This window comes from Camelina sativa, chromosome 16 (assembly GCF_000633955.1).
Source record: "Camelina sativa cultivar DH55 chromosome 16, Cs, whole genome shotgun sequence".
Lineage (NCBI taxonomy): Eukaryota > Viridiplantae > Streptophyta > Magnoliopsida > Brassicales > Brassicaceae > Camelina > Camelina sativa.
Genome location: NC_025700.1, coordinates 28,855,967 through 28,877,337, shown reverse-complemented (window position 1 = coordinate 28,877,337; position 21,371 = coordinate 28,855,967). Strand labels below are relative to the sequence as shown.

At 38.3% G+C, this 21,371-nt stretch overlaps 8 protein-coding genes and 1 pseudogene across 10 annotated transcripts in view; 3 read left to right on the top strand and 6 right to left on the bottom strand.

The window, feature by feature from the left end:
* On the top strand, positions 579-1,735 carry LOC109125014 (ethylene-responsive transcription factor ERF061-like). The gene has a single exon (XM_019237883.1). The coding sequence runs from the start codon at positions 776-778 to the stop codon at positions 1,733-1,735; it is 960 nt and encodes a 319-aa protein (XP_019093428.1). The 5' UTR covers positions 579-775.
* On the top strand, positions 1,730-3,304 carry LOC104753108 (ethylene-responsive transcription factor ERF061-like). Its single transcript, XM_010475397.1, has one exon. It carries the CDS (start codon positions 1,901-1,903, stop codon positions 2,930-2,932), a length of 1,032 nt encoding a protein of 343 aa, XP_010473699.1. The 5' UTR covers positions 1,730-1,900; the 3' UTR covers positions 2,933-3,304.
* On the bottom strand, positions 4,369-5,023 carry LOC104753107 (filaggrin-2). The gene has a single exon (XM_010475396.2). It carries the CDS (start codon positions 4,955-4,957, stop codon positions 4,511-4,513), a length of 447 nt encoding a protein of 148 aa, XP_010473698.1. The 5' UTR covers positions 4,958-5,023; the 3' UTR covers positions 4,369-4,510.
* Positions 5,362-6,018, bottom strand: LOC109129576. The gene is made up of 2 exons (XM_019237974.1): positions 5,694-6,018; positions 5,362-5,581 (listed from the first exon to the last, which is right to left on the bottom strand). Exon 1 carries the CDS (start codon positions 5,957-5,959, stop codon positions 5,705-5,707), a length of 255 nt encoding a protein of 84 aa, XP_019093519.1. The 5' UTR covers positions 5,960-6,018; the 3' UTR covers positions 5,362-5,581; positions 5,694-5,704.
* On the bottom strand, positions 7,008-8,126 carry LOC104753105 (annotated as a pseudogene).
* On the bottom strand, positions 8,700-10,564 carry LOC104704069 (protein SEH1). The gene is made up of 7 exons (XM_010475395.2): positions 10,252-10,564; positions 10,042-10,145; positions 9,890-9,967; positions 9,627-9,782; positions 9,413-9,525; positions 9,196-9,322; positions 8,700-9,011 (listed from the first exon to the last, which is right to left on the bottom strand). Exons 1-7 carry the CDS (start codon positions 10,508-10,510, stop codon positions 8,877-8,879), a joined length of 972 nt encoding a protein of 323 aa, XP_010473697.1. The 5' UTR covers positions 10,511-10,564; the 3' UTR covers positions 8,700-8,876.
* LOC104753104 lies at positions 10,667-12,695 on the top strand. Its single transcript, XM_010475393.2, has 5 exons — positions 10,667-10,783; positions 10,919-11,063; positions 11,155-11,255; positions 11,337-11,651; positions 11,761-12,695. Exons 2-5 carry the CDS (start codon positions 10,954-10,956, stop codon positions 12,576-12,578), a joined length of 1,344 nt encoding a protein of 447 aa, XP_010473695.1. The 5' UTR covers positions 10,667-10,783; positions 10,919-10,953; the 3' UTR covers positions 12,579-12,695.
* On the bottom strand, positions 12,862-14,290 carry LOC104753102. 2 transcript variants are annotated; one of them, XM_010475391.2, is made up of 2 exons: positions 13,905-14,290; positions 12,862-13,674 (listed from the first exon to the last, which is right to left on the bottom strand). In XM_010475391.2, the coding sequence occupies exons 1-2, from the start codon at positions 14,146-14,148 to the stop codon at positions 13,088-13,090; spliced, it is 831 nt and encodes a 276-aa protein (XP_010473693.1). In that variant the 5' UTR covers positions 14,149-14,290; the 3' UTR covers positions 12,862-13,087. The 2 variants fall into 2 exon arrangements, with proteins under 2 accessions (XP_010473693.1, XP_010473694.1); XM_010475392.2 differs by having other exon boundaries at positions 13,917-14,290.
* The window catches only part of LOC104753101 (protein NETWORKED 4B-like), a 4,569-nt gene continuing 1,303 nt past the window's right edge, over positions 18,106-21,371 (bottom strand). The window contains exons 1-3 of one of the 2 annotated variants that reach the window (XM_010475390.2): positions 21,259-21,322; positions 20,152-20,364; positions 18,106-20,026 (exon numbers count right to left, since the gene is read on the bottom strand). In XM_010475390.2, coding sequence (XP_010473692.1) covers positions 18,381-20,026; positions 20,152-20,248 — 1,743 coding nt within the window. In that variant the 5' untranslated portion in view covers positions 20,249-20,364; positions 21,259-21,322 and the 3' untranslated portion in view covers positions 18,106-18,380. Of the gene's footprint in view, positions 20,027-20,151; positions 20,365-21,258; positions 21,323-21,371 lie in introns of those variants that run through there. The other variant, XM_010475389.2, reaches the window with a different exon arrangement.

Below are 21,371 nucleotides of genomic sequence, written 5' to 3'. Positions count from 1 at the left end.
TAAATAAAATATATATCGTATAGAATTGTAAGAAGCTTAGTTTAGCTTTCCCCTACAGTCCTAGTCCCACAACATTTGTCTACACTTAGCTTTTAAGAAATAGTCTTACCACATTTATCTAACTCCGTAATGTACATTAAATCGTTTATACCTGGCGACGATTAGATATAAATATTCATCCTAGACTGTTACCTAATAAAAAAAAACTTATTTGAACATAAAGCGAAATTATTTTTCATGATCTATAGAAGAATTTATGGAAAATGCATATCGATAACACTCTCATATAGAATATCATGAGTGTAGTGCTTATAATTGTCATGATCTGATTAATAAAATATAAAAATTGTGGTTGGAAATATTGTATACTACAGTATACTGTTTATCTCAAAGTAGAAATATTTAATTAAAATCATGATGAACATAGTTTGGCAATATAATTTTTTTTTAAAAAAAAAATAATAAAAAAAAAAGTCAAAGAAGCCCATGTGAAATCTGTAAAGCAACCTTTCTAGTTTGTTTTGCTTCTCTCTAGCTAAAAAGTCTATAAATATGTACAACCTCTTTCTATACTTTTTAAAAACCAATAAACCCATTTAATAGATCTTAAAACTAAAAACAACAATTCTACTTTTCTTTCAAAACCACCAATCTCTTTTAAATTCCATCATCCTCTGTTTCAATCTCCTTTTGATCAAATCATCAAACACAATTGTTAGGGTTTCTTTTTGTTTTTTTCCTTATACTACAAGAAACGTCAAGTCGTTAAAAAACAATGGAAGAAAGCAATGATCTATATCAGACCAATTTCAGTCCTAGAATCTCAGAGATCAGAGCATCTCTGTCTCAGATCATATTAGGAGGAGGACCAAACACACTCGACTCAATCTTCTCACTTCTCACACCTTCTTCCTCTGTAGAATCCGCCACAACATCCTCCAACACTCTCAATCCTCCGCCACCGCCGCAGCTCGGCTCCTCCGTCTATCTCCGGCAACGAGATATCATCGAGAAATTCCACCTGCAAAACAGAGCAATCTCCGCTCCTCATCATCCTCCTCCTCTGTTTTCCTCATCGTTCGATCATCATCAAACTTCCGAGCTAATGCTCCAAGCGGCGGCCGGGACTCCAGCGGAAGCTTTCGCCGCTGCGTTAGCGGCTGGGAGGACGACGAAAAAGAAGAAACTTTACAGAGGAGTGAGGCAGAGACATTGGGGGAAATGGGTTGCGGAGATAAGGTTGCCGCAAAACAGAATGAGGGTTTGGTTAGGTACTTACGACACGGCCGAAGCCGCCGCTTACGCTTACGATCGCGCCGCCTATAAGCTCCGTGGAGAATACGCTCGTCTCAATTTCCCAAATCTCAAAGACCCGAGTGAGCTGCTCGGACTCGGAGACTCCTCAAAGCTAATAGCTCTCAAGAACGCCGTCGACGGGAAGATCCAATCCATTTGCCAGAGAGTCAGAAAGGAGAGAGCAAAAAAGAGCGCCAAAGTGAGCAAAAACTCGTCGGCGACTGCAGATTCTTCCTACTCCTCGTCACCGGAGATTGTATCGTCGTCTCCGGCGACGATGACTACGACTGCTGTTAACTCAGAGGACAGTTACTGGGTTTCGCAGATGGGGTGGTGTAACAGTGAGAATAATTCTCCGGCATCGGTTTCTGTTTACGATGAAATTCCGGCAAAGACGGCGACGGCGGCGGCGGAGGAAGACGCGNTTAATAGATCTTAAAACTAAAAACAACAATTCTACTTTTCTTTCAAAACCACCAATCTCTTTTAAATTCCATCATCCTCTGTTTCAATCTCCTTTTGATCAAATCATCAAACACAATTGTTAGGGTTTCTTTTTGTTTTTTTCCTTATACTACAAGAAACGTCAAGTCGTTAAAAAACAATGGAAGAAAGCAATGATCTATATCAGACCAATTTCAGTCCTAGAATCTCAGAGATCAGAGCATCTCTGTCTCAGATCATATTAGGAGGAGGACCAAACACACTCGACTCAATCTTCTCACTTCTCACACCTTCTTCCTCTGTAGAATCCGCCACAACATCCTCCAACACTCTCAATCCTCCGCCACCGCCGCAGCTCGGCTCCTCCGTCTATCTCCGGCAACGAGATATCATCGAGAAATTCCACCTGCAAAACAGAGCAATCTCCGCTCCTCATCATCCTCCTCCTCTGTTTTCCTCATCGTTCGATCATCATCAAACTTCCGAGCTAATGCTCCAAGCGGCGGCCGGGACTCCAGCGGAAGCTTTCGCCGCTGCGTTAGCGGCTGGGAGGACGACGAAAAAGAAGAAACTTTACAGAGGAGTGAGGCAGAGACATTGGGGGAAATGGGTTGCGGAGATAAGATTGCCGCAAAACAGAATGAGGGTTTGGTTAGGTACTTACGACACGGCCGAAGCCGCCGCTTACGCTTACGATCGCGCCGCCTATAAGCTCCGTGGAGAATACGCTCGTCTCAATTTCCCAAATCTCAAAGACCCGAGTGAGCTGCTCGGACTCGGAGACTCCTCAAAGCTAATAGCTCTCAAGAACGCCGTCGACGGGAAGATCCAATCCATTTGCCAGAGAGTCAGAAAAGAGAGAGCAAAAAAGAGCGCCAAAGTGAGCAAAAACTCGTCGGCGACTGCAGATTCTTCATATTCTTCATCACCGGAGATTATATCATCGTCTCCGGCGACGATGACTACGACCGCGGTTAACTCAGAGGACAGTTACTGGGTTTCGCAGATGAGGTTGTGCAACAGTGAGAATAGTTCTCCGGCATCGGTTTCGGTTTCCGATGAAATTCCGGCAACGACGGCGACGGCGGCGGAGGATGAAGACGCGATGATGGGAGTGGACACTGATGGGTTTTTACTAGCGAGGATGCCATCGTTCGATCCAGAGCTTATTTGGGAAGTTCTCGCCAGTTAAACCAATACACGAAACCAACTGTGAATTTTTGATCAAAACTGCAACAAACAACAACAAGAAGAGCAAAACACTTTGGGATTAGGGGAAAAAAAAATGATGAGAAAAATTAGGGTTTTAGGCGTGAATTTTAGGGTTATCAAGTTGTTAAAATCGTTTGAAAGTTGTTAAATATACGTAATTAGGGTAAAATCTGAAGCCTCGTGGTTTTTGAAAGAGGTTGTGAAAGCTCCTTTTTTTTTTTTCTTTTTTTTCTTTTTTCTTTTTGAATTTCTAATTTGATCATTAAGGACTTACCTATTCTGATTGTACTTAGAACAGTTTATATGTTACAGTTTTATTTTTAATAAAATTATTAAGATTGGGTAGAAGCTACTAGAGAGATTTTTAAACACAGGTGTGAAGTGAAGTTAAAAGAAAAAATAATGATGTTTGGGAAGAAGCAATTAAATAAGATTGGTGGGGAAGGTAAGAGCTGATAGAAGAGAAGCACATGTCACAGTCTCGACCATATGCCCAATGCTTTTAAAGTGGTCCCTTTTATTCTCTCCTTCCATCCATGTGATTATCAAAGACTATTTTTTTTTTTTTTCTCATTTATATACATATCCCATCTTTTACATGAACATATTTCTATAAGAATGGTGGACCAAACAAATCTTCGGATCAAACCACCGTGGAAGTTGCAACTTACCAAATGTTTATGCTTTGAAACGAAAACTGAGCATTAAGTTTGATCACATAAGCTTTGCAAAGATTGAACCGGACCATGCCAATGCCAAACCCGTTGAACTTGGCATTATATTGGTGTTAGACTGTTAGTGGTTTAATTGTAATTTGGTGGTACGCAATACATGCATGTCCCGATGATCAGGCAGGACCTAAATCTTAAAAAAAAAAAAAAAACAAATCTTGACCTTTTAACAGATCTGTGTCAGAAGACGAAAATGACAACATTTTTATCTCTCTACCTATAACATAAAATTCATTCTTTTTTTTTGTTGAAATATATATTGTGAGTTTTAATATCACATAGCAGTTCCAACATTATTAACAGCAACAGCGAAATATTCGTTCTATATGATCGTGTCGTGTGTATTGTGAAATCCCCTAAACTGAGTTATTTTTCAATTAATCTTTAATACTAGCTATATATATAGACTAGTTGATTTGATCGTGTCGTGTTTTAGAATAAACTTCAAAAAATAACCTTAATCTAAGATTGTTCAAATTTTCTCTATTTTTTTCTTAATTTAATTTCTTTTGTTTGAATCTGATGTAGATGAAAGGGTTGATTGAGAGAAATGGTCATACTAATTTAAATTTTTGGTACAAAACATGAAATTTGGATCACTCTTGTTAGTGAATTAGGTTGGTAAAATGTCGCCATTAATTTTTTTACCACTCTAGTTTTTGGTGAATTTGTTGGTTTTTGTAGCAAAAGTATAATAATAGATTCATAGTAGCGAGGTTTATATAGGACACACAGAGACACAACCACCTAAGTGGTTTTATTTTATCTAAGTACTTTGTATAGTCTCTCTTATAAGCATCACTTTCTTTAGAGCGAGCATATCAGATTCAGTCGCTGTCGCTACCGCTGCTGCTTCCACTCTCATCGCCACTGCCATGCCCATCCTTGTTGTTCTTCTTCTTGTGCTCACTTTGCCTCCTATGTTTCTTCTCTCCATTGTTAATGAACATTCCAAGACCATTAAGACCTTTGTTTGTCTCATGAGTTTTCTTCTGGTGCTGCCCTAAGAGCTTCCCATGTCCATGACCCTTGTTCGTCTCGTGGGTCTTGTGTTGACCTAGAAACGTGCCGAGGCCACCTTGACTCTTTTGGCCAGTTTGACCCTTGAAGAGCCCATCAAGAAATCCACCGTGGCTACGGTGGTTCAAAGTTGGGCTAAGCCCATACACTGGACGACTGGGTTTCTGGCCATGGCTCTGGCTCTGACCATAACCATTGCGTTGGCCTTGAGCCACCTCGTAGTAGTCTTTCTCACGGTTTTCGTAGTATTGCATTGTGGTAAAGAAGATGTGAGATTTATGGTTTGTATTTTGTATTGTGTGTGTGTGGATATCGGTATGAGCTTTAGATGTCTATATATACTATTGAGATTTTCATAAGAGTTGCTGAAATCAAATAGACTCCATTTGCTAGTGCCTGTCGTTATCTTGAACTTGTTGTTTAATAGTTTAAAGGTAGCTAAAATTGAATCAATATATTCTAATGGTTTGTTTTTTACCTAATAGGATGTCTATTTCAGAATTTGTTCTCAATTATAGGTGTCCAAGATTAAGATTCTTTGATTCATATCGATCTCATTGGGATCTAGAACAGGGGGATCGGATTGTTACTATTGTCCTCCGTGTTGTAAAATATTATTCTAGATTTTAATTTGGCATATATACTTGTTCATAATATATAATAGAAGTAGTTATGAGTAACATTGTCATTCCGTAGTTACATTGTATAAAAACCGCATGATACCAATGAGATTATCATCACTGATATTATCATGAGGCATTCATCCTTGGATTCTTTTTATTTACTACATTCAGACTCAATACATAATTTCTCTACGAGCCTTTTGACTAATGAGCAGGTCTTTATTTTTTTTTTCCCATTTACGTAGCCGAGCCCATCTGAAAAACATAACCCACCACAAGAGATATATAGTTAAAGGGGTTATTCATACAATAAGTAACATGATTTTCAAGTATTTCTTAGTCCTGATATTAACTATAGAATTTGAACCTCTTGCATGCTTAGTAATTAGGGTAATATTTGCGGCTGTAGCGATTGATAGGAACAGTTTCCATGGCGGTGGTGAGGTTAGCACAGGCTTTGCCAGAGTCAACCGGTTCGTCCCAGTCATCGTCGTCGTCGCTGCGGTTAACCGTTTCAGTGTAACCTCCAGCCATCATGGGGGCTCCTTCTTTGTCCGAATCAGAGTCCGACTTCTCGTGGGACATGTTGCGGCCCATTTCGGTAGATTTCTTCTCGACTTTTCTAAATGACATCGTTTCACCTGCAATTTGTCTTTTGATTTTCTTCTTATAATTAATTATATCGTACCAAAAAATGTATTTCCTAGGTACAATATTTATAGATGAATTTGTATGTTGTTTGTAAGTGTGCATCAAACTTTTGTAACATCAAACTATGAATTAGATTCATTTCAAGCGGATGAGATTTACGATCTTCACCTTTTGTGTGTTTGACTATATATAATTTTCTTTTCTTTTTGATAGAAAATAAATGTTACTATCAGTATATATGAGTACTGTGTTGAAACAAAAATTCGCTTTGAAAATGATTTTTTTCTGTATGCTAAATTTGATATGTGGTAAAAAATGTAGTTCAAAGTCGTGATGATTTAGTTTCCACTCTGGAAGACTGGAAAGAAAATAAATGGTTGAAACTTTAAAGTTTAAACCCATAGTATGGCAAATGCTTATTTTACTACAAGGCAACTGATGTTTAATTAATTCTTCTTTATTTTTATATTTTTTTTGTGATTTGTTATCTTCGATCAAGGATATGTTCAAAGTTCATCTTGTATCACAGTTTTTTATGTTGCATGTGGAATGAGTAGGTTAATTTCCAAGTTTGGTGCAATATTGTAAGTTCCATATATATTAAGTCTCTGCAGGTTTGTTTTAAGATATGGCAATAANAAAAAAAAAAAAAAAAAAAAAAACATACCTTTGGAACGCCTCCGCCAAAGCGATCCTATTCATCTCGAAATCTCAACACCTTGCCACCCGCGTTTCATCTCAATGACCAGCAGCATCTCCTATCTTAGTTTTGCCAAAAACGTTCTCAAACAGCTCTTTCTACAAAGTTTTGAAGGTTTTTTTGCCCATCCCTAGTGATAGTGGCACAATTTTTTAAAAAAGATTTACTGTGTTAAACGCTGGTTCTTGCAAAAGAACCTACAAAATGCATTTACCCAAACCCAATGAAAGTGGCATTTACTTTTTCTTACATCAAACTTTGAACAAGATTCCAACTTACATCTAACGCTGGTCCTAACTACTCAATGCCATTCTCAATGGGATTTATACCTTCACAAAATGTTCCTTTAGCATATTAGGTAACAAAACAAAAATCAAATAAGAACCAAACGCATCTACTTATCTAGCGTGCGTTCAAAATGGGAATTAGATGCGCGTTTGAGAGTTGTATAATTTATATTCTAACTCATAAACAAGTGAAATTTCCCATAATTACAAAAAATCTACATTTTTTTTTTTTTTTTACTACACAGAAGATTTCTCTTGTTCTTGAGTGGTTGTTGCTTCTTCATCATCACCATCATCATCATCCGACTTTCTCAGAGCTTGTCTAAGACCCAACACGATGAACAAATTGGTAAGAGCCAGAAGTGATTCAGCTCCTCCATGTAACCAATCAACATTCGACAACGATGTTCCATAATGCACCTTTGCTTCATTTCATTCAAAAATAATATCAGAACCTAAGAAGAAGAACCATTAAAATCCAAAATAAGGTTTATGATGTTAAACAAATTTACCATAAATTCCAGCAGGAACTGCATTCCAAATTCAGTCGATCAAAGCCATCCAAGAAAGAAAACAAGAACAGAGGAATAGGTTAAGAAGATCACTACTAAGAAACGCCAAACGCTATTAACAGAGCACGCGTTTTACGATTTGGGCGCAGACGCTGGGAAACAGAGTACTTACTAGTAGCTCCAACGAAGGCAAGCAAGAAGTAGAAACCGAAGAGTGAGTTTTGGAGCAGATTTGGATTTAGTGAGGAAATAGAGAAAGCCAATGTATGGAAACAGAGACACAGCGAAGAGCTGAGATGCTATGCTCTGTGAATCAATGGTCGGAGCCCATGGATCCACTGGAAACATCCCTCCTGCGTCGCACACGATTGATACTCTCCCATCTTCTCTTCTTGTTTTCTTCTCTTTTGTCTCTGTGAAGCGTAAGGAGAAGCTTTTGTTTCTAAAGACTGAGAGAGAAGACTGGTGGTGAATACGCTTAGTGTTAAACGGAGACGAACCCGCAAATCTAACGGCTGAGAATAGCGCCGGAGAGTTAGAGTTTATCAGAATCATCTCTCGTTTATTTACTCTCCACGGTGAGAGAAGGCAAAAAGGTTTTGTGGATGAGAGAGGAAGAGGAGAAAAAAAAAGATAGAGAAGATAACTTCGTGCCGTTTTAGATCTTCGTAAATTACATGTACGTCGTTTTTACGTCCAAGATAAACAAGTCATAGTTGAGTAACGTCATGCTCAAAACATGAGCCGATCGTTCGTTAGGGACGGTTTATAGCAACAACTTATGTCAAGAAATTGGAACGAAGGTGTTTTTTGGACACTGGACATGGCGACGCAGGGACTTAAGAGGGAACTGGTTCGAGTGTGGCCCTCTTCGGTGCCATATATTCTTCTTTGGTTTGGTACATTATTTGTAACCTTCTCCCCTTGTGCCTGCGTATACATTTTTCATTGATTAGGAAGTTGATGGTCGTTGGAAATGGATGAAGTCTCCACCTGCTAGTAGAAAGTTTGTTGCTGCTCTGGATCCTGAGTATAGTAAGATCGTTAGGAAAAGAGGAAAGAATTCTATGATGGACAAATTTCGCAAAGGTATAACATCGACTGTCACATGTGTGACTGATATTGATCATCTGGATTTGATGAATGATTACTCTTTGAACTGAAGAATGAACTCTTTATCACTGTCATCTTTTAGGTTAACTGTTATGTTTTTGGTTTTTAACTACTCAAGAGAATGGGGCTTATATAGTGTGCTGTTTCCACGTCCAAAATCAGATCAAACTTATATCTAGACCAGTTAGTCTTTAAAGTCGAGACAAAACTGAGCAATACTAATAAATAATGTCCTTAAAATGGAACGAACATGTTTTTGGACATTGGAAGTAGCCGCGATGTGGGACTTAGGAGGGAACTGGTTCAAGCGTTGCCTGCTCGTGCCACTCGCCGTTTAAGTTTGACTGCCACAATTTGACCATACCATCACTTCCAGTGCTAGCTAAAGTCATGCCACTCATGTCCCATTCCATCTGCCAAACCTGACCAGGAAAAACCAAAACTAGTGTAATTTAGTTATGATTTATGCCAAATTGCCAATCAAAAGGAAATCAAAAGTAGGATCAAAGATCAACAACGAAAGCTCCTCAGACCCTATAGTTTAGTTCCCACCGAGCAACTCCTATAGTTTAAGATGAAAGGTAAAAAAGTAGTGGAATTTGATACCTCGCCTTGATGGCCAGAAAGCGAGGAGACCTTCTTTACTGGAAGCCGTCCTTCAAGATCAGGAGCTAGACCAACATGCCATATTCCTACCCCTTTATGAGTTGCAACAGCAACAACCTCGTATGGTCTTTATCAAAGTTACCAAAAAGAGGATTAGTTTGAGCTTCTCAAGACAGAGTATTTTGAATCAGGACCAAAAAATTGTTGTTTGAATTACCTGCCAATATTTGGGGCCCATGACAAAGCATAAACTGGATCACCTTTGTCTTCTGGTAAGGCTAATTCTGCTACTGCCAACCATCTGTTATGAGCTTCGTCAAACTCCCATATCTGCAACAACAAGTCTATCATGATTTTAGGCAACACACCAAATATACCTTGGATTTCCAGCTCACAATAGTGTGAAAAGAAGGTCTTAAATTCAAATATACCTTGGAAGAGTTAAGATGTGGAGAATCAGAGTTGAAGGCTAAAACAAAGCTTGGTTCTTGCTCTTCACCCTTCATCGGATTCCAAGAAACAGATGCAGATAAGCTTGAAGGTTTGCCGAGCGTCGATAGAGAATCAATAACATTCTGAAACTCGGCCTGCACAGAACGGCGAGAAATTAGAAGAGATGGATAGAAACAACAAGAACTTCTTAAGAAGCAACAAAAAGCAGATGTATCGTGTGTCAAATAGAAAGACAAGCCACCTGAAGTTGCCAGTTCTTTAATTCCAATGGATTCAACAGCTCAAAAACCCTAAGGTACCCATCAGAATATGCTGCAACCTATAAACATAATCAACGAAATCATTCATAATGGTAGCCTAAGAGCATCAAAATAAAGCATCAAAATCTCTCACCATCTTCAGACTACTCTTTGTGGAAACTCCGAATTGAACATCAAGCACTAGGCTAGACTTGCTCTTCATACTCTTACACAGTTTCCACTCAAGAGCAAGTGTGTCTAACAAAAACCAAAGTAAAATCTCTATAAGAGAATTGGATTCTTAACCTTTCCAAAACAACAATCCATTGTACACTAAGCAACGAACCCATGAGCACAGAGTTACCTTCAGAAACCTCCTCCCAAATCGATAAGCTTCCGTCTTCGCAAATGCAGGCTACTGCGTCGCCGTATTCAGAAGGTAACCAGACGATTTTTACAATACTGGATTCACTAACCCTAACTTTGGAAGAGCAAGTGAAAGTAGAAGCAGAAGGAGTAGAAGAGTCGTAAACGGAGAGGCTTCCGTCGAGGGAACCGGCGGCTAATCGGTGGCCGGAGTAATTCCATGAGGAACATGTGGTGCCGGAATCTAGCGTCGCCATTTTTCTCTCTCGTGCTCACTGAGTGACTCAGAGAATCTCCGGAGAGGTTCCAGAGGGAAGCAGAAATTGGGCCAAGATATATTGGGCCTTTTTGCAATTAATTGGGCCCTTTTTTGTTTTTAATTATTTTTTTACATTTTTATCTTTTGGTGAGTTTTTCCACTTTTTACATCGTCACCGAGAGAGAGAAGACGGCGGCGGTGTGCTGTGAAACCTCCTCTCTCAGTCTCATTTTCCCACCGCCACAACTCCGATCACTCTCAATTCGCTCTGGTACTGTTACTTTCTTAGAATTATATATAGATGGCTTTGAATTCCTTTTTATCCACCCAAATTTGCTTAAACCCTAAAAAAATCACTAAACCCTTTTGCTTTTGGCATTTTCTTCTTCGGAATTTTTGTTAGTAGTTTCTGCTGCAGCAACTGGGAGAGAGATTTTGCCGATGAAGGAAAGAGTAAAAGTGAGAATCGAGAAACAAGTGAAAGAAAGGAGCAGTGACACTCGCGCTTCACCGGCGATGAACTCGGCGGATCAAAGAATCAAACCGGAGAGGTAAATTTATCTCGCGAGGGTTTTAGGTTTTTTTTTTTTGCCTCAATTTCAGAAAAATTATGTGTTTGAGTAGTTGAATTAGTGAATGCAGGGGCAGGAAGATAGTGTCTTTCGCCTCGAATTTGATGATTCTGGCCAATAAAGCGTTGGAGGAAGATGAGTCTTTGCCGGCGGGAATTAAGGAAGACACATGTAAAAAGAACAAATTTTTGATTATGGGTTTTACTTAAAATTGCAATTTTTATATATGAAGATTGATTCCATTTTTGCCAGATGAACAAGCTGTCTCTAAGGGAAAGCGAGAGCTGTTGATGCAACCAACAAGAGCTAAATCAACTCTCAGCGTAAGTCACAGAGCAGCCAAGGCTCTTAAAGAAGCTAGATTGAACAAAGGTCTTGAATTGTACAAAATCTATAAGAGGAAGAAAAGAGCCAACGAGTCTGGTCGTCTTGGTGGTGGTTGCACTAGGTTTCGTAGGACCAACTTGTCTGGTACTCTTCAGCAGCTGTCTTTTGAAGATTTAGTGGTTCTGGCCAACGCAGCAGAGGAGTATATGCCTGCTGCTGCTACAGTTGAGCAAGATACATGTAAGAGAGCAAACAGAGTTTTACTTGTGGTTTATCATATAGATGATATGCAATTGTAATATGTTTTGGTCTACTACCAGTAAAGACATTTGAGCTGTTGGAATTGCAGGTAAGCAGAGCGAATCTGGCGAGATTGATTCTGAAGAGATGCAGAGAAACCGAGAGTTGATGCAACAAAAGGGTGAAGCAGCACCAGTGAAGATTGTTGAACAAGTTAAACCAACCAGAGATTCTTCTGATGGTTTTCGAATAGACAGATTGTTTGAGAAGAAGTATGTCCGGAGGATACGAGTTAAGAACAAGGAGCTGTTGAAATCTGCATCAGTTGGAGTGGTTGCAGGAACTTCTAATCTTGTCAACTACAAGTTGTGTGGACGCAAACCATCAAGCTTAACTAATGTGGATGCAGTAGAGAGAGGGAAAGGGTTGGTGTACAACAACGGCGAAACTCTGTCAAAATCTGAACTAGTCTGTTGTACCGGGATAAAAAGCAAGACAAGGAGCAGAGATGAGACAGAAGCAACCGCAGCTGCAGTTTCGAAAAAGCAGTTGCATTGTCTTGATTCAGCATGGGAACAGGGATATCCCAAGAGAAAACGCAGCCAACTGATAATAAGAAAACCCAAGGAACGGAAGAAGAACTTGAACAAGAGCAGAGAAGGAAAGAAACAAGCTTGTGACGAAATTGACACTTGCGACAATTCTGGACAAGAAGCTGAGGCAGAGGATGAGGAGGAAGACGTATCTGATGCATCTAACTCGTCTAGTTGCAACTTGTGTAGTAGTTTCATCTTCGATGTTCAATGGAGCAACAAAAGGAAGAGAAATTGCATGAAATTAGTGGAAGCACAGAGCAACTTCGTGATCCTTCTTATTGCTGTTGAAGCAATCACACATCAGTTGCGTCTCTTAGACATTAGCATGTAGCTAGGAAGCTCGAAAACGTAGTCCTCTTGTTTTGTATCTAGTCTTAGTACTTAAGATCTACTAATATATAACCTTTTTATGTAAATCAAATCTGAGCTATATGATTGAAAATTTAACTAGAAATGATACTCCAAAAAGTAAATGAAGTGAGAAAATGCTAATCATAAGAACTATACAGAATCAAATTGACAGTGTTACTTCATAAATGAAAGTGACAAAATGTTCAAAAGATTGTTCTCATTTTCACTTTAAAAACGGTACGGTAAAATAAATTGACAAAAAGTTTACCCTTGGGAATTACTTTTCTGATCAGAAAGTCACTTTTCACCTAATTGTGTTAATGAATAAACGGATATACATTTACATACAACGTAAGGAAAAAAAATCAGTACATTAGTAGAAGTTTTTTTTTGGAAGCAATAATAGTGTTTTATTTAGAGGCTCTACCTTAATATTAATATCTCCTATATATTATTATACTTAGTGTAAAATTATATGAAAGTATATAATCAATAACATGATACACCGACGAGCCGACTCCGCGGGAATCGCTCGGACGTTGTTTTCCTAACAAGCGAGTTGATCTCTGACCCAACCATCTTTGTTGACTCTCCAGACTCGGGAATCGTCGTGAGCGAGCCCGTTTTGTCGAAAACTACGAAATATTTGTCCATATCTACGCCGCGGCCGTGACCTGCCTTGAACGTTGCGTTTGACTCTTCTTTCTGTCTGAACATTGACTTGACGAGTTTCCCCAGAGAACGTGAGATCTTGTTCGGTGATTGTTGTTTCTTGGTCAAAGACCACGTCCTTTCTGACGGTGGAGGAGGAGGAGTACGAGAGAGGTGTGGCATGGACATGGATCTAGCTGAGGAGGAGATGGCTGAATCAAGTTGGCGTTTGAATGAGTTGAGCTCGAATGAGTCGTAGAGTGTACTTTCGCAGTCCCATACCTTCTTATTCTTCATCATCTTATTATCAACATCCGTAATCTCTTCTGTGTTATGTTTCGGATTCATCAGTACCATCTTGTTCTTGACGTGATTAATTTCCATCTTTTTAGTGTTGTTTTCTGATCTTTGTATCGAGTTTTTGTCTGTAAAAAATTAAAAAAAAAATGTACTCATCAACATGAGAGAAAAATAGTGATGCATTAATTCATAAAAAGAGCGTTCATGAAAAGAAAAAAAAATTGATATACATAGAAAATTCCATTTTCCATATTTTAAAAAAAGTTCATGGACATATATAAATAATTTGGAGCTACTAGTTATATATGACCTTAATAAAATCATGTAAAAGATAATTAATAGCAATGATCAAAACCTGATAACTCACAATTTCCCATCTTGATTTTCATCATCATATATGATGATGGTGATGATGATGACGGTGATGATGATGCGGAGATCTTAGGAGATTGATCATCTCTTGTCGTCTTAGCTTGTCTTAAACCCTTAGCGATTTTGATATGTCCTTTAATAACCATATCATCTTTCTTTATAATCTTCTCACCCTCCGTTTTTGTTGCCATCTTCGGTGACTCTAAGGTTCTTCGTTTGACTTCCATCTTATTCTTTCTCTCTATGAACCTTTTTTTTCTTTTTCTTTCGGTAGTGATTATATATATAGGATCTGAATCCTGATGGTTATACGTGTAGAGGTAGGAGTGTTCGGTGAAGAATAAAACGCGTAGCCAATATCTTTTTTTGTTTTTGTGTGTGTGTGAAACTTCATTGTAATGAGCATCACGGTCTCTTCATATATCAAATATTGCATTTAATACACTATCTCTTTTTCTCCATTGTATATATACACACAACCTAATAATACTAAAGAAAACCAGATCTAATATTTTAATACCGATGTGGCTATGTTCAAAACCAACTATAATATATGACAATTTTCTACGGTATATATCACTGTTTCTATTTTTGTTTTGTTTGGGTAAATCACTTGTCCATTTTTATTAACAGAAGCCACATGTAGAGTAAGTTTAACACATTACTTCTCATTCTACAATATATATCACTATCAGGATAGATCATAGATGCATGATTAGGTTCTCATGTCTGGAACGGAGCATGACTCGTCCAATCACCAATTGCTTAATGGTAAACTGCCCTTTCTTACGTAATATTGATATGCGTTAGTTACGTTGGATTTAGCTAGAAGACGAGTTTTGGGATTTAAATCTTAACAATTTGAAATCCTCGTATAACATCATGATAGGACGAGTCATGCTCCTATCATGATGATAGGTTGATATCTACCTAATCAACTATATTTATCACACAAAATGTGTCATTTATAGAAATCATTATGAAGAATATATATTATACTTAGGATCATTGTTTTCAAAATAAAAGCCATTATATATATATATATATATATATGCCTGCGGCAAAAAAAAAAAAACTATATATAAGCGTTTATCATGGAACGTAAATGAGTTAGGTTTTTAACTTGTTGACTATTCTTATTCTTACCCCATCACGCAAGCCTTAACCATTTGATACAAGAACATTTAATTTAATGAAGTGTCATGGAATATTTATTTAGGTGTTTTAATAGAAAATAAAACTTATAAAGTACCTATATAGCATAATAGTTTATTTTTTCTTTAATTTTCACAAGTCGAGCTAGGAAGTGGAGCTGTCGATCGTATCGGTAGCTAGCTTCTAAAATACAAGGGTCGGTTTTAGGATTGCGATTGCGAACGATCCACTGTCTAGTGTCTACCATGTCGCAAATAAATATAACAACCTTTCGTCCTTTCCAGACCCCGAATTTTATGATGTACACATACATAAATATATTCAGCCTCGTGGTCCTCACTCGTCCCTTAGTTTTAGTAACGTGTCTGTACTCTGCAAGGAGAAGAATACAAAACTTAATCAACAATCTTTATAAGGCCTAGGGCTAGTCTTAATCGTGTCAATTAATTAATAACATTATTACGACTAATACTATATCTTATGTAGAAACGCGTTTGTTTTGTATCCAAACCATGCAAATCAAATGCATACAGCAACCCCCCATAATTAGAAATAAATAAATATCAAACATGGGAAGATCAAGCTAACCACGTCTATATATTTCAGTAAATTATTTATATACATGGAACGTGTTATTCTAGTTTTACAATATTGCTTTTTCTACTTCAAAGATTTTTTAAAAATGAAACTTTCGTTAGAATTTGATATTCTTACTATTTTACTTACCACTCAATATCTTGTGATGATACGCTACCTTTTTCTTGTTTTCTTTTTCTTTTTCATTTAGTTAAATTTCTTCTACTCAGCTCTTTAACTGTTGGGGGTTAACAAATGTTTCCTAGATCCTCTAATGTAGAACTTCTTTCCACAACATTTCTACAAGTGCAAAATGTTTCCGAATTAGGTATAAAACACTTATCTAGATGGAACCGTCGTTCGTGTGTCTATAAATAGCGATTTTTTTTCCCAATATTAATTAGAAGAAGTGCATGTGACACCTTGGCGAAACTCGGCGAAGCTTCTTTAGATCATTGGTGACTCGCAGTAGTTTGTTTAGGGTTTAGGGTTTAGGACCAATTTTCACACTCTCAAGATATTTCAGTTTTCCCAAGAAATGCTTCATTTGTTTCAGCTCTTCACAAGTTCCTTCATACCCTGAAATCACAAGCACCTTCACTTTACATGTCCATAAGACCATAACTGCTTAGCGCTTTGATGGAGAACACACTGAAATCAAGACCATGAGGACGTTGGCATTGCAAGTGTAGTTACACTATTTGTATAGTGTTGTTGTTTTTTCTGTTCTTTTTTTCCATAAAATAAAAAGGAAAAATATAAAATTTGGNTTTTTTTTTTTTTTTTTGCTAAGAATGTAAATATTCATTTCACAATGAAAATGTAGGTTACACAATTAAGGGTAACCAATTTATGGTCCCATGCCAAAAAAGGAATAAAAAATATGGAAGCATACAACATTTTTGAACCGAATCATCAATTCTCGTTAAAGAAGACGATTTGGAACAAGATAAGAAGAATCCCTATAGTGAGCTAGAAAAAGAATCAACAAGAAAACAGAACAATAAAGATCACGAGTCACCCATAAAGCAAGATGGTAGTCCTTTCACCGGTAATCCGAGCTTAGCAAGGAGCTGCGGAATTGCCAAGCTTAATGTGTTAGGCAATGCTCACTCACTCTAGCGAGTCCCTCTAGGAGTCGGTAGCTCAGAGCCTGGCAACATCTTAACCACAAAGAGCCATACTAACACCACCAAGTGCTTAGGGCAAAAACAGACACTTCAAGTAAAGTCATCAAGGCTTCCCACTAAAACACTAATCTGCTGCGGCTGAGCTAAGGCTTGGGCAAAAGTGACACGAGGGGCAGTAAACTCAAACGCAACATCAAGGATACAAGTGCGACATGCCATGGATTTGCACGGAAATGGTATGGGCAGCGACGTTGGGCAGACCCAAACCCATTGTCAAGCGTAGCCCTCATCTCCATCCTAGACGAAACTCACAAAATCCTACAAGAGCAAGACAAGTCTCGGACGAACACCAGTCCACCTTTTCTGATCAACACCTTTGGCTTGGGAGTTGATGTTAGGTAGCTTGCAAGTAGTTAGAGAAGCCGACTCTAACAACAAACCACAAAACAAGACTACCATTTGATGACCAAACGCCCCCGGTATAAACAAAAAGGAAGATCAGAGTCACTGGTGGCTGACGCCTCAGCACTAAAATCCACACCTAAAACAACAACACACAAAACAGAGACTCCGAGCATACCAGAGTACGCAATGAGCCAGGGAAACAAACAACATCTAATCACGGGGCGGAATAGAAGGTGAACGAAGTGAAGACAGAAGGCAAACACGGAGAGGAAGAGAGCGCTAATCTCTTACGCCACCACGAGAGGAGAGCCGCCGCATGCCAAAGAAGCTACCATTGTAATACCAAGCAACTACCCACCACTTGCCTCTGAAGAATCTTACCGCTGCTTGAAACTGGACAAGCAGAAGCTCCATCGCTAATGGAGCTTAAGAAGAACCGCCGAGAAACACCTTAAGGAGCCTCACACAAACTCAGATTGCCGTCCTCAAACAAACCGAAGGGGGTGAAAGCACCGGGAGGGAGTAATCGCCAAGATTCACAGAAGATTCGAGACAAGCCGAGGCCAATTCTCCACAAATCGGAGCCACCGTTAAAATCGCCATCAAACTCTGCAACCTAATCTCGTCAGATCGCCTATCGGAAAAAAGTCAGCTGCATAAAGGGAACCTTGGGAGCCCCCTCACGGACACGGCGAGGAACGCCAGTGACCGGAGAGGCAATAAACGAAGCGGATCTAGGCTGTCTTCAAGGGCGGCGGAAGGAGGAGCTCAAATGCTATTGTTATTATCCTTGCGTTTGCAGTTGGTTGGATTTTTAAGTAATGTATTTGTAAATATAGAGTATAGACCATTATTTTTCGGTGCATTATGGTGTTTGGTACTTTGGTATTATGTCCAAATTTTTTCTAAAATCCCATAAATAAAAGTGCTGCTCAACTGTTTTTTTTTTTTTAACAAGAGAAACATTATAACGACAAATGAGTCTCTATACAAACCTCACCATCCATCCAAGTCCATCTTTATGGTCTTACAACTACAAAACAATCTTCACACGTCACTCCAACAAAACAATTTCGACTTAGAAAGCACAAACAAATTATAAAAAAACAAACACCAATCGGCAAAAAAAAAAAAAGAGTAAAATAAACACAGCTAAGCTCTAACTTACAGATTTGAGAAGAGAACAAGTCACTTTAAGATCGTTGTGGGCCTTGTGGCCGTCTTTGTCCTCTTGCCGCAACCATTTTGGACAAAACCTCTTCAAGATACTCACAACGGTCTCTATGGTGTTCGATCCATACACATAACTGTCTTATCGCTTCTCTCTTCTCTTCTCCTAATCCCAACAATGTCTCCTTCAACTTCTCCTTCTCTCTTTCCTCTTCTCTTACTTGACCTTCAAGCTTCTTCTCCACCTCTTCCTTCTCCTTCTTCATCTCTTCTTTATTCTCCTTCATCTCTACCACACACTTCTTCGCCATCAAAAGCATCTTCGTGGCATTAACCACTGTTTCTTCATAGCTTTTGTGCTTCTCCTCAAGTTTTTCAGACAGGGATTGGAACCGGTTTAGTACTGTTGCAGCCACTCTCTCTGACATCTCTTTCATCATGCCTCGATATGTTTCATGTGTCATTGCGATCTTCTCCTCGAGCAATGCTTGTTCCTCTAAATGCTTAGCTTCTATTCTCTTCAACTCTCCTTCTTTCTCCGTTAACACTTGTTCAGTTACTCTCAGTTTCTGGTTAGACAAACGGAGTTTAACCTCGATGTTACTCATCTTCTCCATCAAGCTCTCTAACTCCTCTCCTTTCATCTCTACGTCATTACGTAGGCTCTCTACCGTATCTTGGAGATCAACAATCGCAGATTCCCTCGATGCAACATCTTTACCGGTCTCTTGCATTCTCCTCTCCGTCTCTTCCATCTTTGACATGTACTCTTCCAACATCTCTCGGGCTTGGTTGTAGTCATCTGTCAGCTTCTTGATTGTTGCCTCTCGTTCTTCGAACACACCGTTGATCTGTTTATGTTCTTGGCTCAGCGTATTGTACGCAGCTTCTTGCTCTAACAACGCTTTCTGCACATCGTTAATCTGATTCAGTAACGCTGGCTTCTCTTGCTTCTCTCTCTCAAGTTCTGCTTCGGTTTCGTTCTTTTGCGCTTGTAGACGGTTATTTTCTTCTAGTGTATTCTCGTGATCTTTAGCCTTGTTTTCCATCTCATCTTTTAGATTTCTGATCTGATTCACATACTCAGAAACTTCTTGAGACTTCTTCTCAAGCTCTGCTTCCATTCCCTCTCTCTCTTTCTTCACATCTTCTAGCTTCTGATTAATATCAGATTCCGTCTCACCAGCAACTTCCAGTTTCTGATTTAGTTCTTTGTTTTCACTCGCTAACTTCTCAGCTTCAAGTCTCAAATTCCCACAAATCTCTTCTGATTCCTTAAACTTGTTCAAAATCTCTTGGTGCTCTGATTCTACGGCTTCTTTTTCTTCATCGGTAGTTGCTAACTTCCTTCTGAGATCAGCAATTTCAAGATTTGCATCTTCGATCTGTTTCTTAACCAACTCTATGTCATTCTCAGCCCGCCCGTTTCTCTTACTCTTCATATCTGAATCCGAGTCAGAGCTCGAAGAAGAAGAGCTGTCGTTCTCTCCTTTACCATGAACTTTTTTCCTGATCTCACCAGTTAAATCATCGTATTGGCGATACAAGGACTCATACTCTTTGTAGAATTCCTTCACCAACTCGGCAACCACTAGTCTTTTGGATTCATCTTCCTCAATATCCCCACTCTCAACAATTCCCAAGATTTTCTTCACTTTCTCATCTATTTCTGTTGATCAAAAGTTTTGTCTTCATTTATAAACAACTCCAAAAAACAAAAGACCAACGGATTTTGACATAATCTCAATGAATACAAAAAATGTAAACTGACACAAAGTGAGCAAAGAAACTTACCAGTCTTTGTTCCTTTGAGAAATTCACCATTGTCAGGATGAAGATGAGGCTCAAAGAAAGATTTCAAGGAGTCTCTAATGATACTATGCTTTCTCATTTCTTCTTCAGTCTCTTCAATCAATCAAAAAGGTACTTGAAAAAATTTCGAGATTTGGAACTAAAATGTCATCTCCTGGACATCTGAAACTCCATCAAAGCATCACGATCTTTACCCTGCAGAATTTCACAGACAAGACATGTGAGAAGAAGAAACATTTAACTTGTTCAAGAATATTAGCAAATATAAAATTTGAAAACTATACCAATCATTATCATTAGAAAAAAATACCAAACTAAAATTAGTAGTAAACTAATAGACTTAAGTTGGGGCTGACTTTGAAAGTTGGATGGTAACAAGAATGGAATAAAGAAGTAGAGATGATTCAATTGGAGGAGCCTGACATGACTAAACAGATAGATACTGGAACTACAATATTTAAATCTAAGCAAAATATTATATGCCATAAAGGTGAGAATCTCCGTTAACTTGTTCAGATGGATTCATTCTTTCTCTCTGGTGATAAAACTAAAAATGTAAACAAAGTGTGAGGTAAGAAACTAAAGAAAGAAACAGATCCTAGAAAAGAAAAAAAAAAAATCCAAAGTAGATAGATACTCTCATCTAATCCATCCAACAACAATGATACAATCTCAAACCTATAGAGATCCAAACCAATGTGATATACAAACATGAATATCCAAAAAAAAATGCTAATCAACTAAAGAAATGGTCCAAAAACTAAATCTGATAATATGTTGTATTAAAAAGAATGAGATGGTCTCTGTGATGAAGAGAAGAAGCCGTAATAATGGGCTGGAGAAGGCAGTGGAGCCACCTTTAGGGGTAATGGGAACCAGAAAGCACAGCAAGAGAATGATATAAAAGAAGACAGCTATCATAATCATCATAATATGCTTTTGTTTCTTTTTATATGTCTCTATTATATATACTGACAATAATAATAATAATAATAATAATAATAGAGCTCTCCAAATTCTCTTTCTTTACTTCCATAGAATGTGCTTAAGTAATAAAATTAGCAAATTGAAACGAATGAGATGCTTAACTAGTATTGAGTATCCCCTTAAAACAAGCAGATCCGAGTCGATTTTGCATGAAAGATTATTATAACCAAAGCCAAGCCCTAACACAAAGATCCAACAATTACAACAACAACAAA